This window comes from Coregonus clupeaformis, chromosome 6, assembly GCF_020615455.1.
Source record: "Coregonus clupeaformis isolate EN_2021a chromosome 6, ASM2061545v1, whole genome shotgun sequence".
In the NCBI taxonomy this organism is placed as follows: Eukaryota; Metazoa; Chordata; class Actinopteri; order Salmoniformes; family Salmonidae; genus Coregonus; species Coregonus clupeaformis.
Window position 1 is genome coordinate 10,391,453 of NC_059197.1, and position 23,148 is coordinate 10,414,600.

The following is a 23,148-nucleotide window of genomic DNA, read 5'->3' on the forward strand; positions in this document are numbered from 1 at the left end:
TTGAAAATCACGCCACCGATCAAAAATACATTCTTGTTTCCTTGCAAATTCAACATGGCATTGTGATCTGTATGCCTCTGGATCCAACAGGTAAGCCCGGAGGATAGCAGTTTTAACAGTGAATCTGAACGCTGGTCAAGAGATAAAGCGGTGTACACTTTATAGTACTTAAAGTACTTATAGTACTTAAAGTACTTCTTAAGTAGTTTTTTGGGATATCTGTACTTTACTATTTATATTTTTTTGACAACTTTTACTTCACTACATTCCTAAAGAAAATAATGTACTTTTTACTCCATACATTCTCCCTGACACCCAAAAGTATTTGTTACATTTTGCTTTGCAGGACAGGGAAATGGTCCAATTAAACACACTTATCAAGAGAAAATCCCTGGTCATCCCTACTGCCTCTGATCTGGTGGACTCACTAATGCTTCATTTTAAATAATGTCTGAGTGTTGAAGTGTGCTCCTGGCTATCCGTAAGTATTCCATGTATGGTTTTTCACAAAAGCTTCCAACTTCAAGTCCATGGCTTTTTTAAAAATATTTTATAAGCCTGCGTGTTTATGCAACTTTCGAAAAGATTTCACCAATCTTATAACCCCTCTGGGTGGATATCAGCGCCAGAAACTCTACTACAAAAGTGTCTCTTGAACACTCAAATATCTGGGCACAGCTTCAGAGTAGGGGATTAGAGCGACTACCATACTCATGGGAAACAAGATCCCGGATAAATAATATCTGTGGTTTAAAGATACCGATATATCTGTAAAAGCCAAAAAAGGCCAACATCAGCAGATAATATCGGTCAACCGATTTATCAGTCTGGCTTTCGTTTGGTGCCTAATGAACACAACCCTGGTCTGTAATAAACATCATCCATGGCCATGGTACAGTGTATCTCTTACTAAATTATTCACAAGGTTCAGTTCTCTTCAAATTAAAACAGCCTCGAGAACAGGCCACTAGTTAAAGTAGGTATAAGCCAGTAACGACACTGAATAGACCAGGATAAAAACAAAAAACAGGCCAATTTCCTCAACTAGATTGCAAATGTCTCACCACAGGCACAAGAATACATTTACTGGTGTGGTGTAGTAGAGTGCAAGGCAGTATACTGTGTGTGTGTGTGTGTGTGTGTGTGTGTGTGTGTGTGTGTGTGTGAGAGTCTCTGTGAATGCATCTCAGGGACACCAACCTTTAATGAAATTGTTTTTCCAAAGAGGGAAAATGCACATTATTTTTCTATTACAAGGCACTTACAAGGATGTAAGGATAGAGGTGTAAAGAGAGATCATCAGAATATAATTAAAGTAATCAACGTGAGACAGACTCACACAGCTCCACGGAGTGCTTACTGCTATTCAACAAACAGCCAAGAAAACAATAATTAACATTAAGAACTTAAGCGTACTTAAGCGTACGCAAACAGCTTTGGCTACACAAATAGCACAAACAGCTCTTAACAGCATCAGCTTCCCAAAGAGAGCTGAATGTGAACGGTTAAAGAGCGACTGCCCCTAAAAAGCAACTTCTCATTTTGAAAACGGCCTATGTGGCATCGATGAGTCTTAAACCTTTATTCTAGTGTTAAATTAACAAAATGTTTTAAATAGGATCATTTTTATCATAATGGTATGTCATGGAATGAAGGGTACCGTAACAGTTTTCCTTGGGTTAGGTTTATTTCAATCCTGCCCACATGCCCACAGCACCCAAGTAATCAACAATTCGGAGCGCAGCTGCACGCGACCCGATCGTAATGCCCATGGTCAATTTAGTTTGACATTTGATATCCCTATGGGGCTAGTTAGTAAATTACACAATGTACATGGGACAATATTTTAAAATGTCAACAGCTCCAAATTTCAATTAATTAAAAACCTCAAACAAACTTCATATACAAAACGAAATTCATATACAAATATTGAAAGCATTGAGACAAGTAAAAGATGTGCAACATGAAAATAATGTCCAATTTACATTGTGTAATTTATTGGCAGTATCTTTAAGATATTTTAAATTCTCTCTCCCTTATGAAGAGGGAGGATAATGAAAGTTAATAGAAGTAACAAGTAAAGGTAGACCTACCAATTAGTTAGTGTTTTTGCTGATATCAAGTTTGTTTATGAATTATTAAGTGATTAAATCTGTAATCTGTAATGGAATTGGCTACAATGGGAAATCATAGTAGTCACAAACCACAGTTGGGTCACCTGCTACTGTCTTCCACTGGCATACTGTTATGTTCAGCTCATAACAGTTTTTTTCTCTTTGTCAAAGCAAGACCGTGAAAACAGTCTGGACAACCCCTCCCTCTCACTCTCACTCTCTTCTCCTGTAAAACATGTGCCAAAGCATTACATTTTTGTCTGAATCCAAAGTATTATGTTTGGGGCACATCCAATACCACACATTACTGTGTATGCTTGTAATCATTAACCCATCAGAGTCGAAGCCCTGTCTAAGCCGTGATGAAAAATTATATTTGCCATTACTGCTATTAGCCCATACAAACGCATTGAATAACAGATTCACTACATGGAACAACAGATAGTCCTCAAAACAAATCTAAAGGAAGTTTGTTCTTAAGTGTCTATCCTATATCTATTACAAGTATTTAACCCCTTATTATTTTCACTAAACTGTCTCAATATACTGTATACTTCCATAAATGAGTCTTGTGGGGCCTGTGGGCGTCCTAGAACAAAACAAAAACACAGATGGGTCATATTAGTGTGTAGCCCAAACTGTTCGGACGCTACAAACAGAAGTTGGCAGATCGGCTGTACCGACTTCAGATGAGTCCCAAGACGCTTGTGGGGGTCATAGCGCAAAACACCATTGTGAGAGTCTGATGTCATCTTTCCATAGAGGGGTCATAATAGTTTGTCGGCAAAACCGTTCGGACGCTACAGACGCTTTTGTGAGAATACTGATTTTGGGGATGTCTCATGGTCTGACAAACACGGCTCTAACCAGATATCTCTAGATTAAATTGACAGATTTTTATGGGGATTTTTGTATTATGCTAATTGATTTCCACAGGGGCACGGACATCGACCTTATGGGGTTAAGGACTGGGGAGTTTTTCAGAATAAAAAATGTAATTGAATGGAACTAAGCACAGGCAAAATCCTAGAGGAAAACCTGGTTCAGTCTGCTTTCCACCAGACACTGGGAGATTAATTAACCTTTCAGCAGGACAATAACCTAAAAGAAAAGAGAAACTCGCATATTGCACTTGCTAGTATCACTGTTCTTTATTAAGCTTACGTAAATCGACTCAAGGCCTCAATCTGCCTCAAGCTTTTGTGAGTGTTTTTTAATTTTTAAAAGTGTTTGGGGATGAATGGGGTTAGAGTCAAGGAAAAATAAAAAATTAATTTTACCAAATATAACATTGTGCATTTAATAAGTATTCGAATAAAGTATGTACATAAAATGTATTAAACACATCTGCAAAACCAAAAAGAGGACATCGACATATCAATTAAGTTTTCATAGATGAACTGCTACAAAAAAGACCCACTAGAGCTAAAGAACACTGAGTAATGTTCACCACCACATATACTTTGAACTCGCGCAGGAAATGGGGGGAAATCCTCAACAAATGCTCTTTAGATTTAATGCTATTAATCATTGAACATGTGTCGAAAGAAGTGAGAGGTTGAAGCTCATATCTTTGAACACAAGGGTATAATGATGGAGATTCTAGGCCCAGACCTCACAGCCATAGACGACTCAATCAAACAGTCCATTGGGAAATACAAAAACCTGCTACAAGCAACAAAGATCAAGAAATACCAGCGAGACACAGAGGACTACCAGCTCAACTAGGTCTACGCATGGGAAGGCCCAGGTACGGGAGCACTGAGAGGCCCACGCATGGACGCAGCACTGCCCGGGGACGCCGATACGCAGCAGCTGGGGGACACGGACACACAGGTTACTAAATGTATCCTTTGTTAAAAAATAAGCCTTTTTGCCTTTATACGGATTACAACTTCTCATTTTCCATTAATTGAAAATGAAACCTTGTTCAAAGTATCGCATTCTTAAACAAGCCATACAAAGCTGCTTACAATTTTACCCTCCAGAAAATACCGATCAAATATTATGGTTAAAGTAAAATAATGATTAAACAAATTGTATTATATTTATTAATGATATTATGAATATGAATGGTGGAGTTATGTTCCACTTGCAGCTATCAAAAATATTTGGGAATGTTTTCTCAATCCAAAGTTACAAACAACTGATTGCAGAAACGGAGGAGAGTGGGGAGAAGTTAAGGAACTTGTTTGTCTGCCATTTTTTAAAGACCAAAATTGGCTGAAAAAGATTGGAATAAATAGACAAATATACCAGTTAACAGCTGTGCCATAAACGTTGCAAAATAGCTGGGAAGAGATGTTCAATGTACCGATTCCATGGCACATGGTGTATGAACTGATACACAAAACAACGCTTGATTCTATTTAAATTATTATACAAAATTATTGCACCAATAGAATGTTATATACAGTGCATTCGGAAAGTTTTCAGACCCCTTGACTTTTTCCACATTTTGTTACATAACAGCCTTATTCTGAAATGGATTAAATTGTTTTTTTTCCTGATTCAATCTACACACATTACTCCATAATGACAAAGCAGAAACCGTTTTTTAGACATTTTTTGTACATTTACATAAGTATTTAGACCCTTTACTCAGTACTTTGTTGAAGCACCTTTGGCAGAGATTACAGACTTGAGTCTTCTTGGGTATGACCCTACAAGCTTGGCACACCTGTATTTGGGGAGTTTCTCAGATTCTTCTCAACAGATCCTCTCAAGCTCTGTCAGGTTAGATGGGGAGCGTCGGTGCACAGCTATTTTCAGGTCTCTCCAGAGATGTTCAATCAGGTTCAAGTCTGGGCTCTGGCTGGGCCACTCAAGGACATTCAGAGACTTGTCCCGAAGCCACTCCTGCGTTGTCTTGGCTGTGTGCTTAGGGTTGTGGTCCTGTTGGAAGGTGAACATTCACCCCAGTCTGAGGTCCTGAGCGCTCCGGAGCAGGTTTTCATCAAGGATCTCTCTGTACTTTGCTCCGTTCATCTTTCCCTCGGTCCTGACTAGTCTCCCAGTCTCTGCTGCTGAAAAACATCCCCACAGCATGATGCTGCTACCACCATGCTTCACCGTAGGGATGGTGCCAGGTTTCCTCCAGAGCTCAATTTCGAGTGTCATAGCATAGGGTCTGAATACTATGTAAATAAGATATTCTGTTTTTATTTATAATACATTTGCAAACATTTTTTTTTAAACTATTTCCACTTTGTCATTATGGGATATTGTGTGTGGATTTGATGAAAAAAAATTATTTAATCAATTTTAGGATTTAACGTAAGAGATCGGAGATGTCAGAGTTCTCTTGTTTTTTATTGTGTATATATAAAAATGATACCATTGTTATGTGAATGCTGTGTAGAAAAGTACCATGTATGTAAAATGTATATGTAACAAAAAAGCATTAAAAACAATAATGTAAAACAAAGTTACTTTTGTCCCCGGCCTCCGAAGAGGATGGGCCAAGAAAAAACAAAAAAATAAATAAGGATTTTGCATATTTCTACCTTGGTGTACCTATTCAGGACACATCAACATGAAGAGAATGATATTCATAATTATGCATTTATGTAGTCAGATCAGTGACCTATGATGTAATTCCGTTATCGTAATTCCGTTACCGGATGTAAATCCACTTTACCTACTGTAGTTCAATAACCCAAATATATTTTTTGGGGATGAGGGCCCTGGCGGGTGTCTGGAGCAAATCCCTCTCGTCCGACTCATTGAAGAAAATGAGTAACGGGCGTCATTGCCAAAATCCCAAAGTATCCCTTTAATCACTCTATGAAATGATCATAAACGTGACGTGAATGGCCAAATTCTGAAATGGGCAAAATGATAGGCAAAATCTATCAGAGCACCGTTGCACCCGATTGTTAAGAGGATCTCGAAAATATTTAAAAAATAAGGGCTTTCATTTGGGTTTTTAATAGCTCTCCCTCAGCACACAAAGAGAGGAGAGGCCAATTTCACCTCCAGCTTGTCTTGTGTCAGCTGATCGGCTTAGAGAGAAAGGCTGTTAGAGTAGCATGTCAATTATTCTAAAGATAAACTACAAAAGTTGGGAGCGTGAAATCCCAATCTTGAAGAATAGTTGAGAAATGGAAAGCGGTCTAAAATCCACTTAATGATGGATTAATCAGAGTAAGTAAGACAAACAATCTGGGATCCACCAAAAACCTGATAATTTCCTGAGCATCACACAGAAACACTGTCTGCAACATTCTCATCTGGTCTTCCAGGCTCTCAATCCTGTCAGCAAGGATTAAAAATGCAACATTTGGCTCGAAACCCAGCTTCCTGCAGGAATACATCCAAGTTCACTCCCCATTCTGCTACATCTGTCGCAACTTGCCATCTTTTCATGGTGGTCCCTAGAGAAAGATGGGCAAAGACAGACAGAGGGGGGGAAAGCCAGATGAATTGCACACGCTCGGCGTGCGCTGCCTGCATGATGCCACAAGTGCTACTGCTGAGAGGACCTCACTACACACCCTGCAGTATAATCAGGTTAGCCTTGTTGTTTTCAACAATGTCTCCACTCTCCAACTCACTTACAATGGAGAGAGACAGCTCACTACTCCCTTTGATATTTTAGCAATGTACATGGTCGAAGAGAGAGGGGGATCTATTTTTTTTCTTATATTTTTTCTTCTATTTTTTTTTTGTTTTTTTAGGGGGTAGATCAGCTTTAATATTGCAGATAAATTGTAACTTCCATCAATGTATTTGTATCATTTTAAATTAATTAATTTGCATTTTATTGCATGACATAAGTATTTGATCACCTAACAACCAGTAAGAATTCCTGCTCTCACAGACCTGTTAGTTTTTCTTTAAGAAGCCCTCCTGTTCTCCACTCATTACCTGTATTAACTGCACCTGTTTGAACTCGTTACCTGTATAAAATACACCTGTCCACACACTCAATCAAACAGACTCCAACCTCTCCACAATGGCCAAGACCAGAGAGCTGTGTAAGGACATCAGGGATAAAATTGTAGACCTGCACAAGACTGGGATGGTCTACAGGTCAATAGGCAAGCAGCTTGGTGAGAAGGCAACAACTGTTGGCGCAATTATTAGAAAATGGAAGAAGTTCAAGATGACGGTCAATCACCCTCGGTCTGGGGCTCCATGCAAGATCTCACCTCGTGGGGCATCAATGATCATGAGGAAGGTGAGGGATCAGCCCAGAACTACACGGCAGGACCTGGTCAATGACCTGAAGAGAGCTGGGACCACAGTCTCAAAGAAAACCATTAGTAACACACTACGCCGTCATGGATTAAAATCCTGCAGTGCACGCAAGGTCCCCCTGCTCAAGCCAGCGCATGTCCAGGCCCGTCTGAAGTTTGTCAATGATCATCTGGATGATCCAGAGGAGGAATGGGAGAAGGTCATGTGGTCTGATGAGACAAAAATAGAGCTATTTGGTCTAAACTCCACTCGCCGTGTTTGGAGGAAGAAGAAGGATGAGTACAACCCCAAGAACACCATCCCAACCGTGAAGCATGGAGGTGGAAACATCATTATTTGGGGATGCTTTTCTGCAAAGGGGACAGGACGACTGCACCGTATTTAGGGGAGGATGGATGGGGCCATGTATCGCGAAATCTTGGCCAACAACCTACTTCCCTCAGTAAGAGCATTGAAGATGGGTCGTGGCTGGGTCTTCCAGCATGACAACGACCCGAAACACACAGCCAGGGCAACTAAGGAGTGGCTCCGTAAGAAGCATCTCAAGGTCCTGGAGTGGCCTAGCCAGTCTCCAGACCTGAACCCAATAGAACATCTTTGGAGGGAGCTGAAAGTCCGTATTGCCCAGCGACAGCCCCGAAACCTGAAGGATCTGGAGAAGGTCTGTATGGAGGAGTGGGCCAAAATCCCTGCTGCAGTGTGTGCAAACCTGGTCAAGACCTACAGGAAACGTATGATCTCTGTAATTGCAAACAAAGGTTTCTGTACCAAATATTAAGTTCTGCTTTTCTGATGTATCAAATACTTATGTCATGCAATAAAATGCAAATTAATTACTTAAAAATCATACAATGTGATTTTCTGGATTTTTGTTTGGAGGAGGAGGAATGCTGCCTATGACCACAAGAACACCATCCCCACCGTCAAACATGGAGGTGGAAACATTATGCTTTGGGGGTGTTTTTCTGCTAAGGGGACAGGACAACTACACCGCATCAAAGGGACGATGGACGGGGCCAGGTACTGTCAAATCTTGGGTGAGAACCTCCTTCTCTCAGCCAGGGCATTGAAAATGGGTCGTGGATGGATATTCCAGCATGACAATGACCCAAAACACACGGTCAAGGCAACAAAGGAGTGGCTCAAGAAGAAGCACATTAAGGTCCTGGAGTGGCCTAGCCAGTCTCCAGACCTTAATCCCATAGAAAATCTGTGGAGTGAGCTGAAGGTTTGAGTTGGCAAACGTCAGCCTCGAAACCTTAATGACTTGGAGAAGATCTGCAAAGAGGAGTAGAACAAAATCCCTCCTGAGATGTGTGCAAACCTGGTGGCCAACTACAAGAAACGTCTGACCTCTGTGATTGCCAACAAGGGTTTTGCCACCAAGTACTAAGTCATGTTTTGCAGAGGGGTCAAATACTTATTTCCCTCATTAGAATGCAAATCAATTCATAACATTTTTGACATGCGTTTTTCTGGATTTTTTTGTTGTTATTCTGTCTTTCACTGTTCAAATAAACCTACCATTAAAATTATAGACTTATCATGTCTTTGTCAGTGGGCAAACGTACAAAATCAGCAGGGGATCAAATACTTTTTTCCCCTCACTGTATATCTCACTAGATCAGGATATTTAAGCCTCCATATAGCTACTAGTTCTATTGTATCCATGACATTCACGATTTCCTTAAGAGCATGAGGGTGATTGTTTGTAGTGTGATTTCCTTTACGGTCCATTGAGCAACTTAAAACGGTATTATAATCTCCCACCATAATCTAGTCTTGAATTGTTTGCAAGGTCAATTATTTATTATAATTTTTTTTAATGAAGTGTGGATCATCATTATTTGGTCCGTAAAGGTTATTGAGCTATATTTGTTTATGGTCCAATAACATATTTAAAATAATCCATCTACCTTGCGTATCTGTTTGGACAATTTGAACATTCGGATCGAAATTACTGTTAATTAATATCATCACCCCTTTTGAGTTTCTTAGCCCATTGGAGAAGTATATTCCCCCCTATTCATTTTTCCACGCAACTTCATCTAGAATTGTTGAATGGGTTTCCTGTACACAATAGATATTATATTGAGAGAGGGAATCTTTGTTTGAAAGCTTTTCATGTGTCACCATATTTCATGCATGCGTGATATCCTGTGCCTCAAAGCAACTTCCTCTGACTGGTCGTGACGACAACATTTGTTCAGCTGGTTGCCCTTTTATTTCTCAGTGCAACAGCAAAACCTTTTAAAAATGCCACCTTATTAGCACTGTGTTCACCTTCAAACCACAGTAAGAGGACTAGGAATATTTTCAATACCCATGAAAAATGCAGTGTTAATGTTAAGGTCAGGGAAAAACCAACAAGGTAGGCCCTATTTCATGAAAATGTATTGATTTTGTGAGATCGTCATGTAGATCATGGTTGGTAGCACACACAAACACACACACAAACACATGCATGCTCACACACACACACACACAAAGGTAAAAATATAGAATGATTCATGATGCTGATCAAGAAGATGAGCATTGAACTACTCTGGGTTCTATACTAGGATGAGTGAATGAGCTATATGGTAAAACACTGACTGTAATTAGAACACATCCAGCTGCTCCTCTGACTAAACTGTATCTTCCTCTTTCGCCCCTGACTCATATCATAGAGTCTCTCTTCTACCGCACGGCAAGCGGTACCAGAGCGCCAAGTCTAGGTCCAAAAGGCTCCTTAACAGCTTCTACCCCCAAGCCATAAGACTGCTGAACAATTAATCAAATGGCCACCCGGACTATTTACATCGACCCCCCCTTCCTTTGTTTTACACGGCTGCTACACACTGTTTATTATCTATGCATAGTCACTTTACCCCTACCTACATGTACAAATTACCTCGACTAACCTGTACCCCCGCACATTGACTCAGTACCGGTACCCCCTGTATATAGCCTCGTTATTGTTATTTTATTGTGTTACTTTTTATAATATTTTTTACTTTCGTTTATTTAGTAAATATTTTCTTATTTCTATTTCTATTTCTTGAACTGTATTGTTGGTTAAGGGCTTGTAAGTAAGCATTTCATGGTAAGGTCTAAACTGGTTGTATTCGCCGCATGTGACAAAAAAAAAAAAAAAAAAACATTTTAATTGAAATGAAACTCTTTTCCTACTCTGGAGTCTGGAGTCCAAATTGGAGGTTTTTGTTTCCAACCGCGGTGTCTTTGTGAAAAGCGGTGTGGGTGAACCGATGATCTCCGCATGTGTAGTTCCCACCGTAAAGCGTAGTGGAGGAGGTGTTATGGTGTGGGGGTGCTTTGCTGGTGACACTGTCTGTGATTTATTTAGAATTCAACGTACACTTAACCAGCATGGCTACCACAGCATTCTGCATTAATACGCCATCCCATCTGGTTTGCGCTTTGTGGGACTATCATTTGTTTTTCAACAGGACAATGACCCAACACACCTCCAGGCTGTGTAAGGGCTATGTGACCTAGAAGGAGAGTGATAGAGTGCTGCATCAGATGACCTGGCCTCCACAATCCCCCGACCTCAACTCAATTGAGATGGTTTGGGATTAGTCGGACAGCAGAGTGAAGGAAAAGCAGTGCTCAGCATATGTGGGAACTCCTTCAAGACTGTTGGAAAAGCATTCCAGGTGAAGCTGGTTGAGAGAATGCCAAGAGGGTGCAAGGTTATTTGAAGAATCTCAAATATAAAATACATTTTGATTTGTTTAACACTTTTTTGGTTACTACATGATTCCATATGTGCTATTTCATAGTTTTGATGTCTTCACTATTGTTCTACAATGTAGAAAATAGTAAAAATAAAGAAAAACCCTTGACTGAGTAGGTGTGTCTAACTTTTGACTGGTACTGTACATGTGTTTATACAGTTGAAGTCGGAAGTTTACATACACCTTAGCCAAATACATTTCAACTCAGTATTTCATAATTCCTCACATTTAATCCTAGTAAAAATTCCCTGTTTTAGGTCAGTTAGGATCACCACTTTATTTTAAGAATGTGAAATGTCAGAATAATAGTAGAGAGAATGATTTATTTCAGCTTTTATTTCTTTCATCACATTCCCAGTGGGTCAGAAGTTTACATACACTCAATTAGTATTTGGTAGCATTGCCTTTAAATTGTTTAACTTGGGTCAAACATTTCGGGTAGCCTTCCACAAGCTTCGCACAATTTTGGCCCATTCCTCCTGACAGAGCTGGTGTAACTGAGTCAGGTTTGTAGGCCTCCTTGCTCGCCCACAAATGTTCTATAGGATTGAGGTCAGGGCTTTGTAATGGCCACTCCAATACCTTGACTTTGTTGTCCTTAAGCCATTTTGCCACAACTTTGGAAGTATGCATTGTCCATTTGGAAGACTCATTTGCGACCAAGCTTTAAACTTCCTGACTGATGTCTTGAGATGTTGCTTCAATATATCCACATAATTTTCCTTCCTCATGATGCCATCTATATTGTGAAGTGCACCAGTCCCTCCTGCAGCAAAGCACCCCCACAGCATGATGCTGCCACCCCCGTGCTTCACGGTTGGGATGGTGTTCTTTGGCTTGCAAGCAACCCCCTTTTTCCTCCAAAAATAACGATGGTCATTATGGCCAAACAGTTCTATTTTTGTTACATCAGACCAGAGGATATTTCTCCAAAAGGTACGACCTTTGTCCGCTTGTGCAGTTGCAAACCGTAGTCTGGCTTTTTTATGGCGTTTTTGGAGCAGTGGCTTTTTCCTTGCTGAGCGGCCTTTCAGGTTATGTCGATATAGGACTTGTTTTACTGTGGATATAGATACTTTTGTACCGGTTTCCTCAAGCATCTTCACAAGGTCCTTTGTTGTTGTTCTGGGATTGATTTGCACTTTTCGCACCAAAGAACGTTCATCTCTAGGAGACAGAACACGTCTCCTTCCTGAGCGGTATGACGGCTGCGTGGTCCCATGGTGTTTATACTTGCATACTATTGTTTGTACAGATGAACGTGGTACCTTCTGGCATTTGGAAATTGCTCCCAAGGATGAACCAGAGTTGTGGATGACTACCATTTTTTTTTCTGAGGTCTTGGCTGATTTCTTTTGATTTTCCCATGATGTCAAGCAAAGAGGCACTGAGTTTGAAGGTAGGTCTTGAAATACATCCACAGGTACACCGCCAATTGACTCAAATGATGTCAATTAGCCTATCAGAAGCTTCTAAAGCCATGACATCATTTTCTGGAATTTTCCAAGCTGTTTAAAGGCACAGTCAACTTAGTGTATGTAAACTTCTGACCTACTGGAATTGTGATACAGTGAATTATAAGTGAAATAATCTGTCTGTAAACAATTGTTGGAAAAATTACTTGTTTCATGCACAAGGTAGATGTCCTAACTGACTTGCCAAAACTATAGTTTGTTAACAAGAAATTTGTGGAGTGGTTGAAAAACGAGATTTAATGACTCCAACCTAAGTGTATGTAAACTTCCGACTTCAACTGCAGATATTCCATTTTTTTTTTTTTATCAGCCGTTTCAAGCTACAATAGCCATTTACAACATTAACAATGTCTACACTGGATTTCTGATCAATTTGATGTTACTTTTTCAACATTTTGTTACTTTACAGCCTTATTTTAAAATGTATTAAATAATAAACAATTCCTCAGCAATCTACACACAATACCCCATAATGACAACGCAAAAACAGGTTTTTAGACATTTTAGCAAAGGTATTAAACATAAAAAACATAAATACCTTATTTACATAAGTATTCAAACCCTTTGCTATGAGACTCCAAATTGAGCTCAGGTGCATCCTGTTCCATTGATCATCCTTGAGACGTTTACCTGTGGTAAATTCAATTGATTGGACATGATTTTGAAAGGCACACACCTGTCTATATAAGGTCCCACAGTTGACAGTGCATGTCAGAGCAAAATCCAAGCCATGAGGTCAAAGGAATTGTCCGTAGAGCTCCGAGACGGGATTGTGTCGAGGCACAGATCTAGGGAAGGGTACCAAAAAATGTCTGCAACATTGAAGGTCCCTAAGAACACAGTGGCCTCCATCATTCTTAAATGGAAGAAGTTTGGAACCACCAAGACTCTTCTTGGAGCTAGACGCCCAGGCAAACTAAGCAATCGGGGGAGAAGGGCCTTGGTCAGGGAGGTGACCAAGAACCCAATGGTCACTCTGACAGAGCACTAGAGTTCCTCTGTGGAGATGGGAGAACCTTCCATAAGGACAACCATCTCTGCAGCACTCCACCAAATCAGGCCTTTACGGTAGAGTGGCCAGACGGAAGCCATTCCTCAGTAAAAGGCACATGACAGCCCGCTTGGAGTTTGCCAAAAGGCACCTAAAGGACTCTCAGACCATGAGAAACAAGATTCTCTGGTCTGATGAAACCAAGATTGAACTCTTTGGCCTGAATGCCAAGCGTCACGTCTGGAGGAAACATTTACATTTACACTTACATTTTAGTCATTTAGCAGACGCTCTTATCCAGAGCGACTTAGAGTTAGTGAATGCATACATGTTTTTTTCATACTGGCCCCCCGTGGGAAACGAACCCACATCCCTGCCGGCCAAACCCTCCCCTACCTTGGACAACGCTGGACCAATTGTGCGCCGCCCATGGGTCTCCCGGTCGCGGCCGGCTACGACAGAGCCTGGACTCGAACCAGGATCTCTAGTGGCACAGCTAGCACTGCGATGCAGTGCTTTAGACCACTGCGCCACTCGGGATTACAGAAACCTGGCACCATCCCTACTGTGAAGCATGGTGGTGGCAGCAGCATCATGCTGTGGGGATGTTTTTCAGTGGTAGGGACTGGGAGACTAGTCAGGATCGAGGCAAAGATGAACGGAGCAAAGTACAGAGAGATCCTTGATGAAAACCTACTCCAGAGCGCTCAGGATCTTAGACTGTGGCGAAGGTTCACCTTCCAACAGGACAACGACCCTAAGCACACAGCCAAGACAACGCAGGAGTGGCTTCGGGACAAGTCTCTGAATGTCCTTGAGTGGCTAAGCCACAGCCCCGACTTGAACCCAATTGAAATCTCTGGAGAGACCTGAAAATAGCTGTGCAGCAACGCTCCCCATCCAACCTGCCAGAGCTTGAGAGGATCTGCAGAGAAGAAATGGGAGAAATTCCCCAAATACAGGTGTGCCAAGCTTGTAGCGTCATACCCAAGAAGACTCGATGCTGTAATTGCTGCCAAAGGTGCTTCAACAAAGTACTGAGCAAAGGGTCTGAATACTTATGTAAATGTGACATTTGCAAAAAGACATTTGCAAAAGATACTAAAAACCTGTTTTTGCTTTGTCATTATGGGATATTGTGTGTAGACTGAAGAGGGGAAAAAAATATTTAATCAATTTTAGAATAAAGCTGTAACGTAACAAAATGTGGAAAAAGTCAAGGGGTCTGAATTCTTTCAGAAGGCACTGTATATCTATATATCTGTTATACCAGTTATACCTGGTAGCTTGCTAGCTAGTTAGCTCCCATACCAATTTTAAGTATTTCTAAACTAATATCTGACAAACTCTGAGTTATTTCAGAATGAAAGTTAACCGGCTTGCACATCATGCTTTGTGACATTATGCTAGCTAGCTATCCCCAGTTAGTTAGTTAGTTATAATCAATTCAATCAATCACATTTTATTCAGAAAGCCCTTTTTACATCAGCAGATGTCAGAAAGTGCTACACAGAAACCCAGCCTAAAACCCCAAACAGCATGCTTTCACTTATTGCATCTGCATGCTTGTTGTAATATGACTGACAGCTTGATATGTATGCTCATGTAATGGTACACAACCTACAGTATGTAGCTGTAGCCTATTCTAAACTCACTGAGCGGCACCAGTTGCATTAGTAGCCCTAGCCCACGGTTTCCCTGAGACTTGTAGATTCCCACACATTTATATAGCTAGCCCACATGGCTGGTGTGCTGCCTGTCTGGCTACGCCCGTGGCTCTCTACATCCCAGGCCAAATCCCAGGCTGACTGCCTCAGATAAGCCAGTCTGCCACTCTGCCACAGCCAATGTGATTTCATGCTGTCCCAGTGTGTCGCTAACACTGTAGAACTTCAGCAGTTTTCCCTCAAACCTCCTTGCTTTCTTTTCATTATTTATTTCGCTACTTATTTAGTTTGTTTGTTTCCAATTATATATTACAAGGCTCAGTTATTAGCCTTAAATGTATATATGTCCCTGGGAGATGTGAAAGTGGAGTAATGGTTTATTATCCAGGAGAACCTTGTGATTTCTTTCACATAGTTCAAACAAAATAAACATTTGGAAAAACAACTCGCAGTAGGCTATTAAGAGGCAGCTATTTACATTTCAAGTGCCTGCATTTTCTTGAATTCCCTTGTAAGAGCACACGGCTCTAGCTTATTGGGAGGAGTGCATTCTGTAAACATGTATACACTGAGTGTACAAAACATTAGGAACACTTTCCATGACATAGACTGACTAGGTGAAAGGTATGATCCCTTATAGATGTCACTTGTTAAATCCACTTCAATTCAGTGTAGATGAAGGGGAGGAGACAGGTTAAAGAATCATTTTGAGACGTGTGCCATTCAGAGGGTGAATGGGCAAGACAAAATATTTAAGTGCCTTTGAACGGAGTGTGTCAAGAACTGCAATGTTGTTGGGTTTTTCACATTCAACAGTTTCCCGTGTGTATCAAGAATGGTCCACCACCCAAAGGACATCCAGCCAACTTGACACAACTGTGGGAAGCATTGGATACTGTTCTGAGGGCAAAACGGGGTGCAACTCAATATTAGGAAGGTGTTCCTAATGTTTTTTACACTCTGTGTATATTATTAATATATTTCATTCACTCCTGCATTGTTGGAGCTCGGAGCTTAAATAAAAATTGAATAAAACAATTCCTCAGATTTAGCCTAGTTCACAGTTAGTGTGGACATGATGGGTTGTGTCACGCAAGAAGCCTCCCACTGCCGATCATAAATAATGCAGTAACAGTATGGTGGCTTCTGGCAACTTCATCAAAATCTATGTTCTCAGGTGCCGTGACGGGGCTATGAATGTAGGTCAGTGTCACTGGTAATTAATAGGAACCCTCACACCAAGGCCAACTTTCACTTTGTTTGACTCGTGTTAAAAGTCATCAGACAAGATGCAGGATCTCACAATTACCTTTCCCTCAAGGACTTTGAGGAACCTTGATTAAGAAAATATAGGCTAATGAGCTGGGTTAGGTGACTTAAAGTTAAGATCCCCCCGCACTCCTTCATTAAAAAGGCCCACTCTGTGATATTTACAACCGTTTTGATCATTTAAATGAGAATCGGAGAGAGAATTGAGAATCAGAGCTGCTTGAAGCGCAACTTTTACAGGCAAACTCAATGAATGAATGAATGACCTTTATAATAAAGCATTGCATGCATCTATGCAGACTAACAATACAATTCCTAATGTGATGAGTAGCCTAAGCAAAGGACAAGATTCGGTAACAGTATCACTGCAGCCTAAGTTAATTTAATTAATTTCTGCTTGCAAAAAGCCTGTTGTGAACAGCGCACACAATTCTTTGTACTGCATAATTACACTGAACAAAAACATAAACGCAACATGCAACAATTTCAAAGATTTCACTGAGTTACATTTCATATAAGGAAATCAGTCAATGGAAATAGCGTGGATCAGTAAACCAGTCAGTACATTGGCTTGGCTTGCGAAAGGTTGCCTTACAACCTGTAATTAAAATGGATTTTGATTTACACAACATGCCTACCACTTTGAAGATGTAAAATATTTTGTGTTGCTTTAGCAGTATGCTTAGGGTCATTGTCCTGCTGGAAGGTGAACCTCCGTCCCAGTCTCAAATCTCTGGAAGAGTGAAACAGGTTTCCCTCAAGAATTTCCCTGTATTTAGCACCATCCATCATTCCTTCAATTCTGACCAGTTTCCCAGTCCCTGCCGATGAAAAACATCCCCACAGCATGATGCTGCCACCACCATGCTTCACTGTGGGGATGGTGTTCTCAGGGTGATGAGAGGTGTTGGATTTGCGCCAGACATAGCGTTTTCCTTGATGGCCAAAAAGCTCAATTTTAGTCTCATCTGACCAGAGTACCTTCTTCCATATGTTTGGGGAGTCTCCCCCATTTTGGCAAACACCAAACATGTTTTCTTATTTTTTGGCCACTCTTCCGTAAAGCCCAGAGTGTTGAGTGTACGGCTTAAAGTGGTCCTATGGACAGATACTCCAATCTCCGCTGTGGAGCTTTGCAGCTCCTTCAGGGTTATCTTTGGTCTCTTTGTTGCCTCTCTGATTAATGCCCTACTTGCCTGGGCCGTGAGTTTTGGTGGGTGGCCCTCTCTTGGCAGGTTTGTTGTGGTGCCATATTCTTTCCATTTTTTAATAATGGATTTAAAAATGGTGCTCCGTGGGATGTTCAAAGTTTCAGATATTTTTTAAATAACCCAACCCTGATCTGTACTTCTCCAAACTTTGTCCCTGACCTGTTTGGAGAGCTCATTGGTCTTCATGGTGCCGCTTGCTTGGTGGTGCCCCTTGCTTAGAGGTGTTGCAGACTCTGGGGCCTTTCAGAACAGGTGTGTGTGTATATATACTGAGATCATGTGACAGATCATGTGACACTTAAATAAAGTCCACCTGTGTGCAATCTAACTAATTATGTGACTTCTGAAGGTAATTGGTTGCACCAGATCTTATTTAGGGGCTTCATAGCAAAGGGGGTGAATACATATGCACACACCCCTTTTCCATTATTTTTTTGAATTATTTGAAACAAGTGATTGTTTTCATTTCACTTCACCAATTTGGACTATTTTGTGTATGTACATTACATGAAATCCAAATAAAAATCCATTTAAATTACAGGTTGTAATGCAACAAAATAGGAAAAATGCCAAGGGGGATGAATACTTTTGCAAGGCACTGTATCTGGTGTGACTACCATTTTCCTCATGCAGTGCGACATCTCCTTCGCATAGAGTGGATCAGGCTGTTGATTGTGGCCTGTGGAATGTTGTCCCACTCCTCTTCAATGGCTGTGCGAAGTTGCTGGATATTGGTGGGAACTGGAACACATTGTAGTACACGTCAATCCAGAGAATCCCAAACATGCTCAATTGGTGACATGTCTGTTGAGTATGCAGGCCATGGAAGAACTGGGACATTTTCAGCTTCCAGGAATTGTGTACAGATCCCATTATCATGCTGAAACATGAGGTGTTGGCAGCAGATGAATGGCACGACAATGGCCCTCAGGACCTCGTCACGGTATCTTTGTGCATTCTAATTGCCAATCAATAAAATGCAATTTTGTTTGTTGTCCGTAGCTTATGCCTGCCCATACCATAACCCCACCACTGTTCACAACGTTGACATCAACACACTGCTCACCCACACAACGCCATAAATGCTGCCTGCCATCTGCCAAGTACAGTTGAAACTGGGATTCATCCATGAAGAGCACACTTCTCCAGCGTGCCAGTGGCCATCGAAGGAGAGCATTTGCCCACTGAAGTCGGTTACAATGCCGAACTGCAGTCAGGTCAAGACCCTGGTGAGGATGACGAACACACGCAGATGAGCTTCCCCGAGACGGTTTCTGACAGTTTGTGATCCTCACCAGGGTGGTCTGCAGTTGTGAGGCCGGTTGGACGTACTGCCAAATTCTCTAAAACGACGTTGGAGGCGGCTTATAGTTGAAAAATGAACATTAAATTATCTTGCAACAGCTCTGGTGGACATTCCTTCAGCCAGCATACCAATTGCACGCTCCCTCAAAACTTGAGACATCTTTGCAATTGTGTTGTGTGACAAAACTGCACATTTTAGACTTGCCTATTATGTCCCCAGCACAAGGTGCACCTGTGTAATGATCATGCTGTTTAATCAGCTTCTTGAAATGCCACACCTGTCAGGTGGATGGATTATCTTGGCAAAGGTGAAATGCTCACTAACAGGAATGTAAACAAATTTGAGCACAATAATTGAGAGAAATAAGCGTTTTGTGCATATGGAAAATGTCTGGGATCTTTTATTTCAGCTCATGAAACATGGGACAAACACTTTACATGTTGCGTTTATATTTTTGTTCAGTGTACATCGGGTTTGTGCGTGAGAGAGCGAAAATGAGATAGGGGTTGTAACTAAATTAGTAAACAAGATTGTGCCTAATAAAATTAAGCACAAAAATAAAATTGTTTCAGGACCATGGACAGCTATGCGAGCCATCGCGGAGAAAAGCGCTCACCTAGATTCAGCACTGGCGGGCCCACGCCCTGTATTGCTAGTGGGCTAAATTATGAATGTGAAATGTCAGAATAATAGTAGAGAGAATGATTTATTTCAGCTTTTCTTTCTTTCATCACATTCCCAGTGGGTCAGAAGTTTACATACACTCTATTAGTATTTGGTAGCATTGCCTTTAAATTGTTTAACGTTTCTGGTAGCCTTCCACAAGCTTCCCACAATAAGTTGTTGGGTTGGGTGAATTTTGGCCCATTTTTCCTGACAGAGCTGGTGTAACTGAGTCAGGTTTGTAGGCCTCCATGCTCGCACAAGCTTTTTTAGTTGTGCCCACAAATGTTCTATAGAATTGAGGTCAGGGCTTTGTGATGGCCACTCCAATACCTTGACATTGTTGTCCTTAAGTCATTTTGCCACAACTTTAGAAGTATGCTTGGGGTCATTATCCATTTGGAAGACCCATTTGCGACAAAGCTTTAACTTCCTGACTGATGTCTTGAGATGTTGCTTCAATATATCCACATCATTTTCCTTCCTCATAATGCCAATCTATTTTGTGAAGTGCACCAGTCCCTCCTGCAGCAAAGCACCCCCACAGCATGATGCTGCCACCCCTGTGCTTCACGGTTGGGATGGTGTTCTTCGGCTTGCAAGCCTTCCCCTTTTTCCTCCAAACATAACGATGGTCATTATGGCCAAACAGTTCTATTTTTGTTCCATCAGACCAGAGGACATTTCACCAAAAAGTACGATCTTTGTCCCCATGTGGAGTTGCAAACCGTAGTCTGGCTTTTTTATGGCGTTTTTGGAGCAGTGGCTTCTTCCTTGCTGAGCGGCCTTTCGGGTAATGTTGATATAGGACTCGTTTTACTGTGGATATAGATACTTTTGTACCTGTTTCCTCCAGCATCTTCACAAGGTCTTTTGCTGTTGTTCTGGGATTGATTTGCACTTTTCGCACCAAAGTACGTTCATCTCTAGGAGACAGAACGCGTCTCCTTCCTGAGCGGTATGACGGCTGCGTGGTCCCATGGTGTTTATACTTGCGTACTATTGTTTGTACAGATGAACGTGGTACCTTCAGGCATTTGGACATTTCTCCCAAGAATGAACCAGACTTGTGGAGGTCTACACATTTTTTTCTGAGGTCTTGGCTGATTTCTTTTGATTTTCCCATGATGTCAAGCAAAGAGGCACTGAGTTTGAAGGTAGGCCTTGAAATACATCCACAGGTACACCGCCAATTGACTCAAATGATGTCAATTAGCCTATCAGAAGCTTCTAAAGCCATGACATCATTTTCTGGAATTTTCCAAGCTGTTTAAAGGCACAGTCAACTTAGTGTATGTAAACTTCTGACCCACTGGAATTGTGATACAGTGAATTATAAATGAAATAATATGTCTGTAAACAATTGATGGAAAAATTACTTTTGTCATGCACAAAGTAGATGTCCTAACCGACTTGCCAAAACTATAGTTTGTTAACAAGACAATTGTGGAGTGGTTGAAAAACAAGTTTTAATGACTCCAACCTAAGTGTATGTAAACTTCCGACTTCAACTGTACATGTGGGTAGAGGTAAAGTGACTACGCATAGATAATAAACAGAGAGTAGCAGCAGCATAAAATGAGGGGGTGGGGGGGTGGGACAATGCAAATAGTCTGGGTAGCCATTTGTTTAGCTGTTCAGGAGTCTTATGGCTTGGGGGTAGAAGCTGTAGTTTACTTCGCTACTTGAGTCATCTCTCTCTCCATGCCGCTTTCCACACAGACCTAGCCCCACCCCCTGTCACTCAAGGAGCGCATTTGGAGGAGGGATGGAGGGCTGGGAAGATGGCGGAAGCAGAAGTGTCGTTTGAAGTTAAAAGCACGTCGAGTACAGTTAGAGAGAAAGATGAGTGGACAACAGTGAAGTCCAAGAATTGTTGTGGAAAATGAGTCTGATGAATCGTTGCTTGTTTGAGTACGTTTTTTGGATAAGGATGTTTATTTGGGAAACCCTTTTGATGTCACGATGATGGTGAGAAGGCGTTGGGGAAAGTGGATGCAGTCAAAGTAACCAGGAGTGGTATGGTGTTGATATCGTGTGTATCTAAAGAGCAAAAGGAGTGTGCATTATGGCTCGCAGAACTATCGACGTATGAAGTGGACGGCTTTGATTTTCGGAGCAGGGCACCGGTAAAAGGTGTCATCTCTGGCGTCCCGTTGGACATTGATAATCAATATCTTAGGCTAAAAATTCCAGTAGTTAATGCACGTTGCTTGACCCGTATGGAGAATGGGAAAAAGGAGCAAAGTTTATCTGTATTATTGATGTTTGATGAGTATTTACCACCCTATGTCAAGTTGGGATATATAAGATACGCTGTAAGAGCGTTCGTGCAAAACTCGATGCAATTCAAGAAGTGTAAAAAGTTTGGCCATGTGTCAAGTGTTTGCAGACGGAAGGAATATGTTATTGAAGAGTCTGTGAATGTAAAATGGTAAAGTGGTGGGGATCATATTTCCAAATTCCCTGAGTGCCCTGTTAGGGTGAAAGAGGTTGAGGTGTCAAGGATCAGGGCTGTACAGCAAATCTCCTATGTGGAGCCGGTGAAGAGAGTTGAAGGAGCAAGAGGCCACTGTTCTGAAGAAGATATGGTGGCGGATGCACCAGAACCAGTTGCAAATGTTTTATGTCAATCAAGTGATCTGGATACACTTATTGTGAAGAACGTGGATTTTGTAGCATTTATAGCCACAGTTATTAATTGTACTGAGAACTCTAATGGGGAGTTGAAGGGAGTCAAGGGACTGTGCATCCAGTTGAGTTGTGCTTCCTGTTGCTGCGTCAATGATGGTTCTCTCATCTTGCTGATATCCCTTCCTGGTCCAATCTTCTCTCCACTTCTGATTGCACCAGATCCACCACTTCAAAGAACTCACGTCTCCATCTGAGTTCTCCACCACTTCAGTCTCCATTGTGTGGCGATAGCGGGCTGGGGTTCTGCTCACTCTGGGGGGTGCCTTGTCTGTGGGCATCTTGAGGCCGATTTGGATAGCACATGCCATCACCTTGGTCATAAATGGAAATATTCTTAATTCATATTTTAAATCAGGCTGTCATTGTTATACATTTTTATTTGGATTTCTTCATTGTTACAATTGTATTATCTTTGTTTTATATATGTACTAATATGTCATATTAGTACATTAGTATCTATGTTTTGCATGTGTTTTAACCTTGTGTTCTCTATGTGTAGCGTTTTGCCACAACACCCCTACTTCCCGCGGCTATAGGCTTGGGCGATATACGGTTTGTTCCGTAAACCGGGGTATTTCGAAATACAGATGGTATAATTTTCAATACCGTTTAACAAATATATATTATTAATTGTTTTGGGGGGAGGGGGAAGTGTGTGGGGGGGGTTGCGTGCTACGCCACTGCTTATATCTATAAGTTAAGTATAACTATAAGAAATCTAAAATGTGTCAAATAAATGATATCCAGCTCAGGGCTGCAGCTATGCATTTGTTTTGCTAACTTGCTAGATGTCAAGCTCAAGCTTATTGGTTACAG

At 41.3% G+C, this 23,148-nt stretch overlaps 1 protein-coding gene across 1 annotated transcript in view; it reads right to left on the reverse strand.

Annotated features, from left to right (window-relative positions):
• Positions 1 to 22,640, reverse strand: part of LOC121568431 (beta-1,3-glucosyltransferase) — a 136,904-nt gene extending 114,264 nt beyond the window's left edge. The window contains exons 1-2 of the mRNA XM_041878970.2: positions 22,515 to 22,640; positions 3,869 to 3,929 (exon numbers count right to left, since the gene is read on the reverse strand). Of these exons, the coding sequence (XP_041734904.2) occupies positions 3,869 to 3,929; positions 22,515 to 22,640 (187 nt within the window). The remainder of the gene's footprint in view (positions 1 to 3,868; positions 3,930 to 22,514) is intronic.
• Between the last annotated feature and the right edge of the window lie 508 nt (positions 22,641 to 23,148).